Source organism: Rhizophagus irregularis, chromosome 18 (genome assembly GCF_026210795.1).
Source record: "Rhizophagus irregularis chromosome 18, complete sequence".
NCBI classification, from domain to species: Eukaryota; Fungi; Glomeromycota; class Glomeromycetes; order Glomerales; family Glomeraceae; genus Rhizophagus; species Rhizophagus irregularis.
The window spans coordinates 1,312,189-1,325,863 of NC_089446.1; the positions used below are offsets into that span (position 1 = coordinate 1,312,189).

The following is a 13,675-nucleotide window of genomic DNA, read 5'->3' on the forward strand; positions in this document are numbered from 1 at the left end:
AATATTATCTTAATAGTAAAGAAAATCTCAACCGTGTGTATTTTGTCAGAATATAAATATATTTATCAATGCATGTAGGTGTGTGCGACATAAATTAACACGTTTTCGACCCTCGTTAAAGTATATATGATGTAATAAATGATACACCGCAAATCATCTGAAATCCTGCTATCGGATCATCTGACGATATTTTTAAAAATCACTAATTCATCAAGATTCAAGACCTTGTAATAATCATGTCCGGAATTCATGAATATTTTAAACGAACCTTTTTGGAATGGGATATTGAGGACTTCCTTAATAAGTTCGATATAGAACAATTTGATATCAAAATAGATAGTTACCTCAAATCTCTTGAAATTATCGCAGACTACGAAACAGGCAAAAGGAAAGAGAGAGCAACTCTGCTTCTAAACAAATATAGAAAGACAAGTCAATATCTTTTGTCAGAAATATAGTGGAAATAGTGGCGTGGCAGGGACTTTTTCGGTTCTTGTCATTCAAGGTTTTTCGCTGAGCCACAAAACCAGTATTGATGCACAGATGACTTTCTCTGTTGTCTGATGTTCAAGATTTCTCGCTGACCTGGTGGGATGAAAAATAGGAATAAAAAATATGTGATATACTGGTTAGAATATGTTATTAATTCTTTGAATTGTATTTTATTTAGAACTACTTTATTTGTCATGTTCCTAATGAATTTTAATCTTTAGAACAATAATGAAGAATCAAACCGGAGAAAAATGGATGGTGAGGATTATAAACCCTATTTCCATGTTAAAATTCCTCCTCCACGCGTTGTTACTCCTCCTCATCTACCACGAACACCTGAACACTAAACATTTTCTTTGAGTTACTTCGTCTCCCCAACCACCAGTGAAAGTGAAGAAACTGACAGTGATGATTCCGACGCGATGACACGAATTATGATGACGATGATCAGAGGAGAGTTTTCTTGGACGATTCAGTTGCGTTTGATGAAAATGGTGAAGAAAATTCCGTGAGCCCTTTCTTCTCATTTCTACCAGTTAATATGTTTTGATCTTTGCTAATAAGCGTCTTTGCGATATATAGTTCTGTTTCAAAAGAAGAATATATCTGCGCTATTTGCATCATATCGCTTAAAAGCATGGCAAATGGCGTGAGAATCGGGTTTTATCTATCGAAACAGACTACCGTGAGATATTGTAAGTTTGAATCTTGAGAGCATATTCTCTTGTATGAATTATCAAAGCTAACACTTCGTCTGGAAACATTAGGAGCTTATCGCATATTTTATTGTTACAAGCTGATTATTTCTCGGATCTGCAGATTGAGCAATTTTCCAAAGGTACTCTGGTAGATTTTCATAAACACATTCGTAATACATGCATAGTTAAAACAAAGTTTCGCAAGGCGTAAAGACAATACTCCAAGAATGTATTGAAGTAACGTATTAATGTATTGTTTTTCGAAAAGTCACTATCACAATTTTTTAATATGGTGGTTTTTGATGTATCAGACTGCGCTTGACGAGGATCTCAGGCCGAAAGAAGCGGAAAGAATTGTAGAACAATCATTTACAAAGACTTTTAATGATCCCGTTGACCAAAAAAAGCTTGAGAGAATGCGATTTATCTTTCTACAGCTGTAAGTTCAGATTTATGACGTTTTTTGTCTCCAATCTATCCAGCTAGCTGTAATTCTTTTTATCTATCTCTCATACCTCACAGAACAAAAAACATCCCCGTCACTAGTGTTACCATAAACATATATCCGAGGTGGTAAGATGATCCATGAAAAATATTTTTTAATTTGAAAGACAAAATGTGATTATCACAAGCCAAAAAGTTATTAGATCATAATTTTTATGGAATGCTTTGAATTTCATAGGAAATACTATCTTGAATGAGGTACATAAAAAAGTTAATGACTTAATATGATATTAGATAATACTATCAAGAAAATACAGAAATGGATTATAAGGTCAATATTATGTTTAAAAGAGTTGGCAATGACAAAATTAATATTATGAGATTATTTACAGTATTGGATATTCTTAAATTCATATGGAAAGATCTGAAAGTTTTGAAAAATATCAATAGTCATATGGCGCAGTAGTACGTGATTTACCTGATCGCGTGATTTTTTACAGTATTAATAATAAATGCCTATTAACATAAATAAGAATTTCTCCATTAATAATCATGTCTATAAATCCAAGGACGAACTATCTTCTGAATTGACTGCATCATTCTTGTGGCTAAAATTTGGGTATACGAACAAATTAATCTCCGCATAACATTTTACATCACACTTTACATTAGTAAGTCATAACCGATAAATTGAAAAAAAATAAAACACCAGCGCATTGATTAGTTAAATAATATATGTAATAACTCTAGCTGTATTTTAAAATATAATTTTTGCATTATCTGTTATATCTGTTATGTTGCGACTTGTGAGTGTATGCAATTTGACAATTCGATTTATCCTTTATATACAGTCCAATGTCAAAAATAATCTTTCTTGGTTACGAAATTGTAACGTACACATGATGGTAATGTAGGTCTCCGAGTTTATTAATTTTTCATAGTAATATTTTTTAACACGATGTGAGGGTATGAATATGCTTAGAAAAAAATACCAAAAAGTCACATGACTCTGGTCGTCGCATAAGGACGGGGCTTTTGTACCACTAAATTTATTTCCTCCCTCAATCATATATAGAACCAAAAACTTTTTTTTCGAACATAACTTTTGAATTTTATAAAAAAGAAGAAAGTCTGTAATAATGAAAAATGCGCAGACGAAGATACCATTAAAGACATTTTTAATTACTTCACATGAAACTATTGTTTTGGAAGATTTATTATATAAATGTTTCATCTTTACATATTTGTGATGAATTTATGAAATTGACACTTTTATATAATCGTTCTACTAAATAAATTTTATGGCAACGAAAAATGGAGGATTTGTATAAAATCAAATATTTCTATGTCTCTCTTATTGTTTTTTTCCATACGTTTTGCTTGTTTTTTCAACATTATAGTTAACCGTTCATAATATTATGTACAATATATACTGTAGAACAATTTCTTTGTTTTGATTGTGAACAAATAAAGAATATTTATTTATTTTGAAACAAAATAAAAAAAAAACAACAATCACATAGTTTTAAGAATAATGTTTAGACAACTGATATCTAACTTACATTCTCCATCTCTCCTCATTGCTAGATTAATTTGGACAAATTTTTACGTATGGAAACACCAAATATCTTGTTTAATACCCTAAAACCAAATTATAGTTCCAAGGGATGGGACATTGGTTTTGAGTTTCAAACAGGGGATCAGTAAAATAATAAATTTTTTTGAACTATTTAATCTGCAATTAAACCACTTAAACCTAAATAAGAAACAATGGTTTTTAAAAAATTTCGTACTTACGTAAGAGTTTCAAATTTATGAATTATGACGTGTTAATTTTATAATTATTTTTTATGTGAATTTCTATCATTATTAATATTATAATGAAAAATAAATAGGAGAAACGCAAAGTATTATTAACGTGTTAAGTTCAAATATCTTTAATTTTTTTTTTAAAAAAAAAATGATTATTATTATCTATGTCTAATAAATGAATTGATATTATTTATACATTTTGTTTCTATTGACCAGCAAAAGAAATAATTTTCTAAAAATACATATTAAATACATTAAATCACAAATACATAATGTGATTTTAAAAAAATCGTCACTTCGTCGGTGCCATCATGTAGTGTTTATACTATTTTTTTTAAAATCGTTGTACAATATTAATAATTTTATAGGGTAAGTTGCAACTGTCTGAGAAAAAAAAAAAATATGATTTTAGCTTTATATATATATGAAAGTGAAATATGAAAAGAAAAGATAGTTAGACTTACGAATAAAGTAAAAGCTGCCGTTAAATTAACCAATAAAGTTATAAAATCGAATGAACTGATTTTTCCGTATTGTTCAAATACCAAACGAATTCTATTTAAAAAAAAAGAAATTAATAATAGTTAAATCATATATAAGAAAGAATAAATAAAACGAATAAATAATTTTTTGTATTTAAATACCCATGTCGCTCTTTTATTGTATAAGAACCGTCAACATTATAAATACTTTCAATTGCTTTATATTCAGCTCCATCAATAACTTGTGGATGATATTTATAAGTGAATACGTTATTCTATTTTTTTTTTAAAAAAAAAAAGTTCGTTAAATCACATTAAATCACCCATTCTTTTAAAAATATATAATATACCTTGAATAGAACATTTTCATATTCTATTACAATTGCGATTACAATACCAGAAGATCTATTTGATTCGTATTCATCCTTATTTGCACCAGGAGCAAATGAACATGCTATTAAAAAAATTAATAATAATAAATTAATCAATTATAAAAAATATAATATAATTTAAAATAACCTGAATATAAGATAATTACCATCTAACTTTGCTCCTTTATATTTTTAGAATCATTATGTTAGTAAAAATTATGCACATAATAAATACAAATTTAAGACTTTCTCAAATCAAATACCTGCAGCGTCCAAGATTTCTTTCATTGTTATAATGTCTCCATTGGCATTTGGATCGGTTTCGAACTATAATGATGATTATAAATTAGAAAATAATTATGACAAACTAAAAAAATTGTAAACTATTTTATATATTTTATATACCCTTGAAGCGCTAGTATATGATTTAATTACAGTTTTACCATCATTAGATAAAAATTGGCCATCCATATGTGTATTACTAAGTATAATATTTCCATCAACAGAACCGACAGAATGTTCAATCATAACCTAATTATTTTAAAATGTTATATAAAAAAAAAATAATATATATATTTTTTAAAAAAAATAATAATACGTTATGTACTTACAGTATAATTTTCAATATCAGCAATAAAGGACTTATTCATTAAAACTTCACCAGGAGTTGTTTTAGAATTAAAAATACAAGCATCTTCAGGTGATGATGCTGAAAGAAAATTGCAGGCTCCTGGTGGATACTTTGCCACATTTGCCCTTGTAGTAAAAAATCCTACTCCTGTTGCATCACTTGCATATTGTATTTCCTTTGCCCCCCAATATACGCAAGGTAATTTTTCTTCCGCACAACTTGATGGTTTTGTAAGCGGTAAAGAATTTTCGCTACAATATGATGAATTTGTGAATATTTTTGGCTCTTGTACCGTTAATCTTATCGCGCCACTTACTGGAGGGTCCTAGATATATCGTGACATTTATATTTTTAAATGTTTGAATCTAATTTAAACATAATATATATCATACATATATATACTAAACAATGTACATATATTTTTGCAAAATATTTACCGTTCTTAAATATAATCTATCTTCGATGATTTCATATATTATTATATAGGCGATAACAACGACTTGAAATATTCGGTAAAGGATACCTATTCTTCGGCTATTAAAGAATCGAAAAAAAAAAATATTATTTTAGCAAGATAGTCATAAAATCAATGAATTAATTAAATTATACATACTTTTTTACTTTAACAATCTTGTGGGTATTATAACAAAAAAGGAAACTTAAGAAGCAAGAAGTAAAGTGAGATTTTTTTTTTTTTTTAGAAAAATAAGAAGCGAGATTATATTTATATCTTACTTACTCTAGTAAATTAGATTTGAGATAATTGAGATTCAACATTGCTTATTTAAATTACAACAGTATGAGAAAAATAAAATATTGATGGCAAAGGAAAAAACAAAATAATATAGGACCTATATTTATATAAAATATTGTTAAATATAAAAAAAAAATCCAATACGTTTTAAATAATAAGTATTCCATACCTTAAATTTGAATTCTTCCTTTTTTTTTAAATAAGAATTATCCGTTTCATATTATATCTCTTAGTTTTTTTACGTGTTTCAAAAATTTTGAACATCTTTTATAATTATTCTAAATGTAGGACCAAAAAAATTGGGCCCGATTTTCCGAAATTAAATTGTTTCAGATGACTAAAATTGAAATAACTATGTAAATGAGATCCAAAATGAGTTAAATGTTTTAAAATAATGCATAAAGAACCTGTCACATAGTTTCGCAACAGATACATGATTTAATATAGTTTATTTATGTTTTAATTTAATTCATGCAGTTGATCTTCTACACATGAGCTTTTTACATTTATCATTTGAATCACGTGGCATTTTTTATAATTGTATCAACAATAAAGGAACATAAAGAAATATAGAGTATTTATGCACATGAACTATTATAGTATTACCATCAAAAGCAATAATTTGCAGTTATTGAACGACAGTAATGTAATAATTTATACATACACAATACGTCCTAAGTACTTACATACACCTAATAATATAATACGTTCATAAATATTGTATATATATTGTGGGGAAAGACGACCAAGCAGGGTTTTGCCGAATTATTATGCCACATATAATCTATACAGGACTTTCATTCATTTACAAATTAGTCACCGCTTTTATAATGTATTTAACTAGAATGTTCTTTACAGAATCAGATTTTGTTGTTGTACTACAAATGTCACGTTGTTCAAGTGCTTTTGGCCATTTAATGCTTTTATGGTCATGCAGAAAAAAAATCACATGATAATAAAATTATTCTTAACCGTTGAAGTTAATCGAACGTTAAAAAAATTGTTAATTTAATCAAAATGTCGTCTAAAAATAGCCCATTGATTAAAAAAGTATCCAAATGTGACAAATGTGGTAATAAATATTCCAATAAAAAACATAAAAGGAAGATATAATAATTGAATGGATACCATATGACCAATTTAATAATGTTAATGTATGAAATAAGCAGAGTATAATATATTCAACAATATGGAAGAATGGTAATTATATGCGTACGAGGTACTTATCATCTATTTTAAATATAGAAATTAATTTAAAATGTTTACAAAATTTTGATAATATTAATGAATTTTTAATTTTTCTCACATTACTGCTTTTTTACCATTTTCTTTAAGAAACGTTACTAACGTCTCTTAGTGTGTTTTTTTTTCTTAGATTTTTGGAGTTGTTGTTTGTTGGAGTCAAACCAACAGGAACTTGTCCACAGTCCACACCATGAACAACAAATAAGAAGAACTATAGTTACGTTTTCATTTATTCAATATTGACTTAAAGAAGTATAACACTTAATTTCTTTTTTAGGAACAGTTAGTTATGCCTTAAAACCGGTTGATATTAATGGTAGAAATGATTAATAATCCAAATGAAACTTGTGGTAAATTTTTTTAGTGGAATGAATATGTAGTATGTGTAATAGTGTTATAAATGATATTAATAATCCTCCCTTTTTTTATTTTTTGGATTTTTGGACAGACTTTCCTAGAAGATTAAAACGAAACTTGTAATAAGTTTCCTAAATGTGATGGTATAATGGTGTTAAAGACATTTATTAATGTCTTTTTTTATTTTTAGGTTTCGGATTTTCCTAAAAGATTAGAAGATTAAGTGATAAAAGTAAGTTTTTTGGAGTAAACGGATGAGTAATAGCTGTGTTATAAAATATTATTAATACCTTTTTTCATATTTTTCAGATTTGGGACTAAAATTAAAAGGATCTTAAGGATTCCTGCAATTTAAAGTTGCGAAGAATTTAAAAGTTTAATAAAAATACTATGAAGTCGAGCCAGCTGGAATTACATTCACACCATGAACAACAAGTGAGAAGACTAAAGTAAACATACATTCTTTTTTGGATTGGGTTCTTTTGTTGGATTTTTTAGTTAGATTTTTTAGTTAAATTTTTGGTAGTTATAGCAATATATAAATAAATGTAAATTAATTAAATAAATAATAAATGAAAATAAAAAACAAAATGTTATTTTGCAATATTTCATATCAATTTCACTTTCTAATGTTCAAATAATGTACGTTAACATAATTTCAGCCAAAACTTAACTTTATAGTTTATAGTAATATGTATTAATTTTATTATGTGATGCTTTGGTAATACTTTAAAGATTAAAAAATAAAATTTAAATATTTTGGGTGAGTAATCAAATCAGCTAGATACTTCACAATGACTCGAGTTTAATGTTTATTAAGATGTTTGATAAAATTAAACTTTTGAATTGTCTATAAAATATATAAACCTCGTTTTTCTTTTTATACTAATATTTTAACTCAACCACTAACTCTTTCTACCACAAATCTAAACCTATTTGGAAAGTCATTATCACGCAAATAAAATTACTGAAATTTCCAGAAATAATTTTATTGATTTCATTGAAGCAATATCAAAAAAAGTAGAACTGACTTGTGCACCATCAAGTCTAACTTTATATGTAAAAAAGAAGGCCGATTTACAACGTATCACTCAATTTTTAAGGATTGTCAAAAGAACTTGATTAAATTAACAGAGATATATGAAATCGATGGATAATCCAATCGGAGTGAGACTTCTGGGTGTGTTTTGTAATTATTGTAATCATACTGTATAATATTTTAATGTTACTGACTTTTTTTTCGAACATCAAAGTAAAGCCTTTGCGTCGTAATGATTGGTCAACTCAAACGTGACGCGCTAACCTCTTTTGACATACAAAATCGTTACTCCTCCAACAAGGGCAAACGAGGCAACGAAAACGATTTATTCTTACTGTTATCTTGCTTCCGGGTCTCGTTTTACAAAGATAATTTCAAACTCATACCGAAAAACTTATCGAGGGTCGAAATGGGCAAGGAAATCTCGACTATGTAATAGAATGTCGTTCAACGTAGGGTCCTTGGTGTGATCGAAGTTAAGAAGTGAGACTTTATGAAGGGATTTGTCCAGGCTTCTGTGCAGATGGAATCAATCTTAACGCGTAAACGCAAAGCTGATGAAATCGATAATGGGCAGGATGTGGATAGGGTGGTTGGGATTGTTACCGATGCGTCCGAATGGTATTTTATGGAATGTTCGCTAGATAATGAGGGGAAGCCATCGTTTAAGCCATCGGAACCAGTGACCGTCGTGTACAAAGATGAGAATTTGCAAGTTAAGGTGGAAAAAGTCCTCGGATTATTGTATGGTTGTTGAAGGAGGCCCAGAAGCCAGTTGAAGCTAGAGCAATCGAGAGTAAAAAAGGTAAAATCATCGAGTAACCTTATAGGAAAAAGGAATTAGAAACAATAGCCTTGGGGTAGTTGTTTCAATTTTTGTAATATATTTATTTATCTTTATTGTATTTTCCGCATGAGTTTGCGATTTAAAAAGTTACAAATAATAAAGATACAATGTATACATATAACCCGCTTCCTTTAGACTTTTATAAATAATCGCAACTCTCACAAAAATTTATTTAATTTTAATTCTAAAGTTAGTTATAAACTTAACGAAAATTTACAACCAACAGAAGTACAGTATGTATCGATTTTCCGGTTTCTGATACTACTTATAACGCTAATTTAACAGAATCTTTTTCAAATTTCATATGGACATCTATTTAATATTTCATGAGCTTACAATTGCAATTATTATAATATAAAGAATATAGGAGAATCTTGAAAAACAATTATTTAACATGGAGTAGAAGCTTCATAAAAATCCCAATCATTTAATGTTCCTTGTATAGTTAGACAAATATCATTGTGGTATGGACCACGCTTTTTATCTTCTTCAAGGCTAAAGGGAACATGCGCAATAACATAAAATGTGGTTGGCGGTGTATAATAAGTATAATCATCATCTTCATGGCATGTTCGATCCGATTTATCACCAGATAAGTAATTACCATATTCATCTTCCGTCCAAAGTCGACACAATGTACCATATTTCATATAACTATGGATAACAACCTTGTATGCTATATACCAAATAAATTAAAATTCAAATTAATTCTTTTTTTCTTTCTTTTACAGGCAATTACTTCTTAATATACGTCCAAGAATTTTACCTTCAGTAACCGAAACAATATTCATTATGATACAAATAATGATGAAAAAGGGAAACGAGATAAGACATTTCATACCGGCTAATTTTGTGAAAATGATAAAGTTTCGTTGAGAAATGTAAAATAATGTGTTATTTTCTTTGCAAGTGAAAAATTTGTGGATTTTATTTTATGCACAAGACCTTACAAACAATTGGCAAATTTCGAATGGCTTCATTTTGGTAAATGATTTTCAACGCATTAAACAGATCCGGTGATCGTACAATGAACGAATAAATGACTATTCCATTCCCGTAAAATCCCGATCACAAATTCCTTTAATTACATGCGAAAATTATTATGCTTAACGTAAAATGACTCTGTATCAGGCAAACTTTCTAATAGTAGGATGGACAGAATGAATCAATTAAAAATAGGCCCTGTAAAAAAACTCGATCCGTTTTTTATATTCCGTCTTTTTTTCCGTAAAAGGCTCATATTTCCGGAATTAATAACGGAATTTATCGAATTATTTCATTTTCCGTGAATGGATCCGTAAAAGGCTCATTTTTACGGAGTTTTTACAGAAATAACGGATAAAAATTTTTATAGGGAGGAAAATACTCAGTATATCAATAATTATAAAAAGTCATTATTTTCAAAATTTTTGTATTAATAATATTTTCGTTAACTTATTCCCTCTAGTAAATCATGAAACTCTCTAAAAATCTTTCAATGATATATTTAGTAGCTTTGCTATTCAATTTCTTTCTTATGGTTACTTCTCGTCCAACTGGCGGGCTGTGCGCAATAGTATGAATCATTTCATTATTAACAGAGATTGATTTCATAAATTCGATTGAATTACTAATTATTTTGCTTTCAACGCATTCAGGAAAACTCTTTGGATTGCCATGAACCGGTAACAGATTATTTTTAAATCTTGTAATTTAATTTCAACGTATTACTTATCACTAATAGTATTTAATATATTTTTTTGCAAATTTAGTGGTGTGATCCGGTAATATACTTTATTTTTTTTTTATCTATGATATGGTATGTCAATATTAATATACATCTTATCTTTTTTTTCACAGGGTGAAACTCATTGTGGAGACAAATGCTGTAGCGGGGTAATATATATTTCTTTTCTTTTTTATGTTGTTACTTATCAATATCTTCATCAATATTAACAAAATTTTCCGTTTTAGAAATGTTGTGGTAACAAATGCTATGATAATGTAATAGGCTTTATTTTGACGGTATTCCAATATTCCGAATTTATCGATTCGAGAGGTTTAAACTTTTTCAAAAAATTTCAATGAAACCTTCAGTATCAGTAAATTCGGAATACATGTTTTTGACTATTTGTATGATTTTGTTAATTCTTGATACTAAAAAACATTTTATTATTTAGTATATAACCTGTTGCAATGATGTAGTATGCGGTTCGGTAATTATGCTTCATCTTCTCATTTAATGATCGTTAAATCATAAACATTATTAATTAATTTATAATTTTATTCTTTAATCCACTCAGAATCAATATTGTTGCAAAGGACAATGCGTTTCTTGGGTAATAGGCTTTCTTAAATCATTTTGTCAACTATTAATATAAGCTTTATTAACAATGTTTCATTTTTTTTCATATTTAGGATGTTCCATGTTAAAATTTGTCAAATCTATATTGAGAATATCAGTTTTTTCTTTTAATTTTTCTTAAAAGATTCATTAATGAATAATCGAGTTATTCAATTACCGTTTTTAGTATAACATAAAAAATGTAACCTGTAATAATTTATTTATTTATTTATTTTTAATTATTATAATATTGTTATTTCGCCATAATATGTTTTTAAAATATTTTTAATTTTCAGATAATAAATAATATATATTTACGATTTTGCATACTACAGTCAAACCAGATTTTGCTGTTTTGGTCATCATGTAGATGATACCACTAGGATTGCTATGTATATCATGTGCCGAAGCCCACATGTCTGTCACGGGATATTTTTTATTTTATTTTTTTATTTTTAGTTATATTACATATAGTTATTTTTAGTTACTTTTAGTTATTTAGTGATTAAATAAAAAAACGGAAGCTTAGCTGTGGGAAAGTGGCTGAATACAGTTGGCTGTATAGACAAATATGATGACCAGATCGCCACAATTGGTCGGGTAGCAATTCTGTTCGAGAGACAGATTTGCACCAGAATTTTAACAATATAAAAAGGACCGTTGTTGGAGGTGCAGTTGGAGTAGTTAGTTATTTGGAGAAGCGCCGATAGAGGTAGTAATATCGTATTTGTTTATTAACGAATAAACCTGCCGATCTGTTTCCACGTTACTTATATACGTTTTGTCACATTTTAACACACTGTTTTTTATTGTTTATTATCATTGCTTTTATTATCACTTATCAATTTTTTGTTATACATTGTTGATTATCCGCATACATTTTATAACTAATCGTTTTATACACACCCAATCCAATCTACTCTCAATCTAGTATCATATCATTTATTATCGTTCATATATAATCGTTCATAATCGTTTATAATCGTTTATTCGTATACACTTTTACCTTATTACTTGTCATACATCGTTATATTACCCTGTCTTTTATTAAGCGATCCTTATATTTCTTTCTGTTACTACCTACCGAACGTCAGAAACCGGTGTAACACATCCTAGTGTAAATCAGTTATCATAGATAATAAAGTTATTGGATATAATGACGTAAGCAACTGAGACCTTTTTCGGGTATCTTATTGATTATTTTATAATAAAGTGACCAAAATTTGTGTATCACTATTATTAAAGCAAAATTTGGACTTTGATAGTTGTTGTTTCATTAACTAACGCAGCTTTTTTTTTGTGCAGAGATGCCAGGAAAACGGCCATTCTTGCCCTCTGATGAATCAAATCATTACAAGAGGACAAAAATGTTAGGCAAGTACTAATAAGATGAGTTATCAGAATTCTAATTCACATCGTTCTTTATACTTCTATTTATTTAGAGGATTGGGAAAAAGACATCAGTAAAATTACATTATTTGCAAGAACCGCTATTGATTTAGACTTGAAAAATGAAGTGATTATCCTTCCTCCACTTCCAGGAATCAAAGGCGAAACACATATCTACTATAAGCACCGTTGTTACGATTATTTCAAGAAAATCATCCTCGAGAGCAAAAATCATAAGCATTTCTGCATCACCGGGAATCCAGGAATGGAAAAGACATTTTTCGGACGTTATATTATGAGTGTTTTGTTAAGGAAAGTTCTGAACTGTTGGTAGATGATGGCAGTTACCCGTTCCCATATCTCATTACTCATGATGAGATGAATGCTTTTGATGTGGAATGGGTTCGAAATGAAGACTATAGTAGAGTTGGGGAAGAGACAATGTATGGTGTATAATCGATGGCAAACCACCTAGGGTAAATCATGATTTTGATACTGACAAATTATTATGATATTGTTACCACCAGTTTCTGACGTTCGGTAGGTAGTAACAGAAAGAAATATAAGGATCGGTTAATAAATGACAAGGCAATATAACGATGTATGACAAGCGATAAGGTAAAAGTGTATACGGATAAACGATAATAAACGATTATGATCGATAATAAGTGATGTAATAGATTGAAGGTAGATTGGGTGGTATGTGTATAAAAAAAATTAGTGATATTTTATGTATACGGATAATCAACGGTGTATAATAAAAAACTAACAAATGATAATAAATGATAATG

At 28.4% G+C, this 13,675-nt stretch overlaps 4 protein-coding genes across 4 annotated transcripts; 2 read left to right on the forward strand and 2 right to left on the reverse strand.

Moving 5' to 3' along the window:
* Positions 1 to 720: 720 nt before the first annotated feature.
* On the forward strand, positions 721 to 1,891 carry OCT59_009931 (uncharacterized protein; the record flags this gene model as incomplete). Its single annotated transcript, XM_066132677.1, has 8 exons — positions 721 to 750; positions 944 to 1,027; positions 1,129 to 1,187; positions 1,260 to 1,330; positions 1,387 to 1,427; positions 1,502 to 1,629; positions 1,713 to 1,763; positions 1,873 to 1,891. The coding sequence occupies 8 exons, from the start codon at positions 721 to 723 to the stop codon at positions 1,889 to 1,891; spliced, it is 483 nt and encodes a 160-aa protein (XP_066000297.1).
* A 1,864-nt stretch (positions 1,892 to 3,755) lies between these two features.
* Positions 3,756 to 5,707, reverse strand: OCT59_009932 (uncharacterized protein; the record flags this gene model as incomplete). The annotated part of the gene is made up of 10 exons (XM_066132679.1): positions 3,756 to 3,830; positions 3,911 to 4,001; positions 4,091 to 4,203; positions 4,279 to 4,382; positions 4,467 to 4,481; positions 4,563 to 4,626; positions 4,705 to 4,830; positions 4,911 to 5,255; positions 5,368 to 5,464; positions 5,670 to 5,707. 10 exons carry the CDS (start codon positions 5,705 to 5,707, stop codon positions 3,756 to 3,758), a joined length of 1,068 nt encoding a protein of 355 aa, XP_066000298.1.
* A 3,111-nt stretch (positions 5,708 to 8,818) lies between these two features.
* Positions 8,819 to 9,082, forward strand: OCT59_009933 (Coronin-like protein crn1; the record flags this gene model as incomplete). The annotated part of the gene is made up of 1 exon (XM_066132680.1): positions 8,819 to 9,082. The coding sequence occupies one exon, from the start codon at positions 8,819 to 8,821 to the stop codon at positions 9,080 to 9,082; it is 264 nt and encodes an 87-aa protein (XP_066000299.1).
* Positions 9,083 to 9,561: 479 nt separating this feature from the next.
* OCT59_009934 (uncharacterized protein) lies at positions 9,562 to 9,963 on the reverse strand (the record flags this gene model as incomplete). Its single annotated transcript, XM_066132681.1, has 2 exons — positions 9,562 to 9,848; positions 9,912 to 9,963. The coding sequence occupies 2 exons, from the start codon at positions 9,961 to 9,963 to the stop codon at positions 9,562 to 9,564; spliced, it is 339 nt and encodes a 112-aa protein (XP_066000300.1).
* Between the last annotated feature and the right edge of the window lie 3,712 nt (positions 9,964 to 13,675).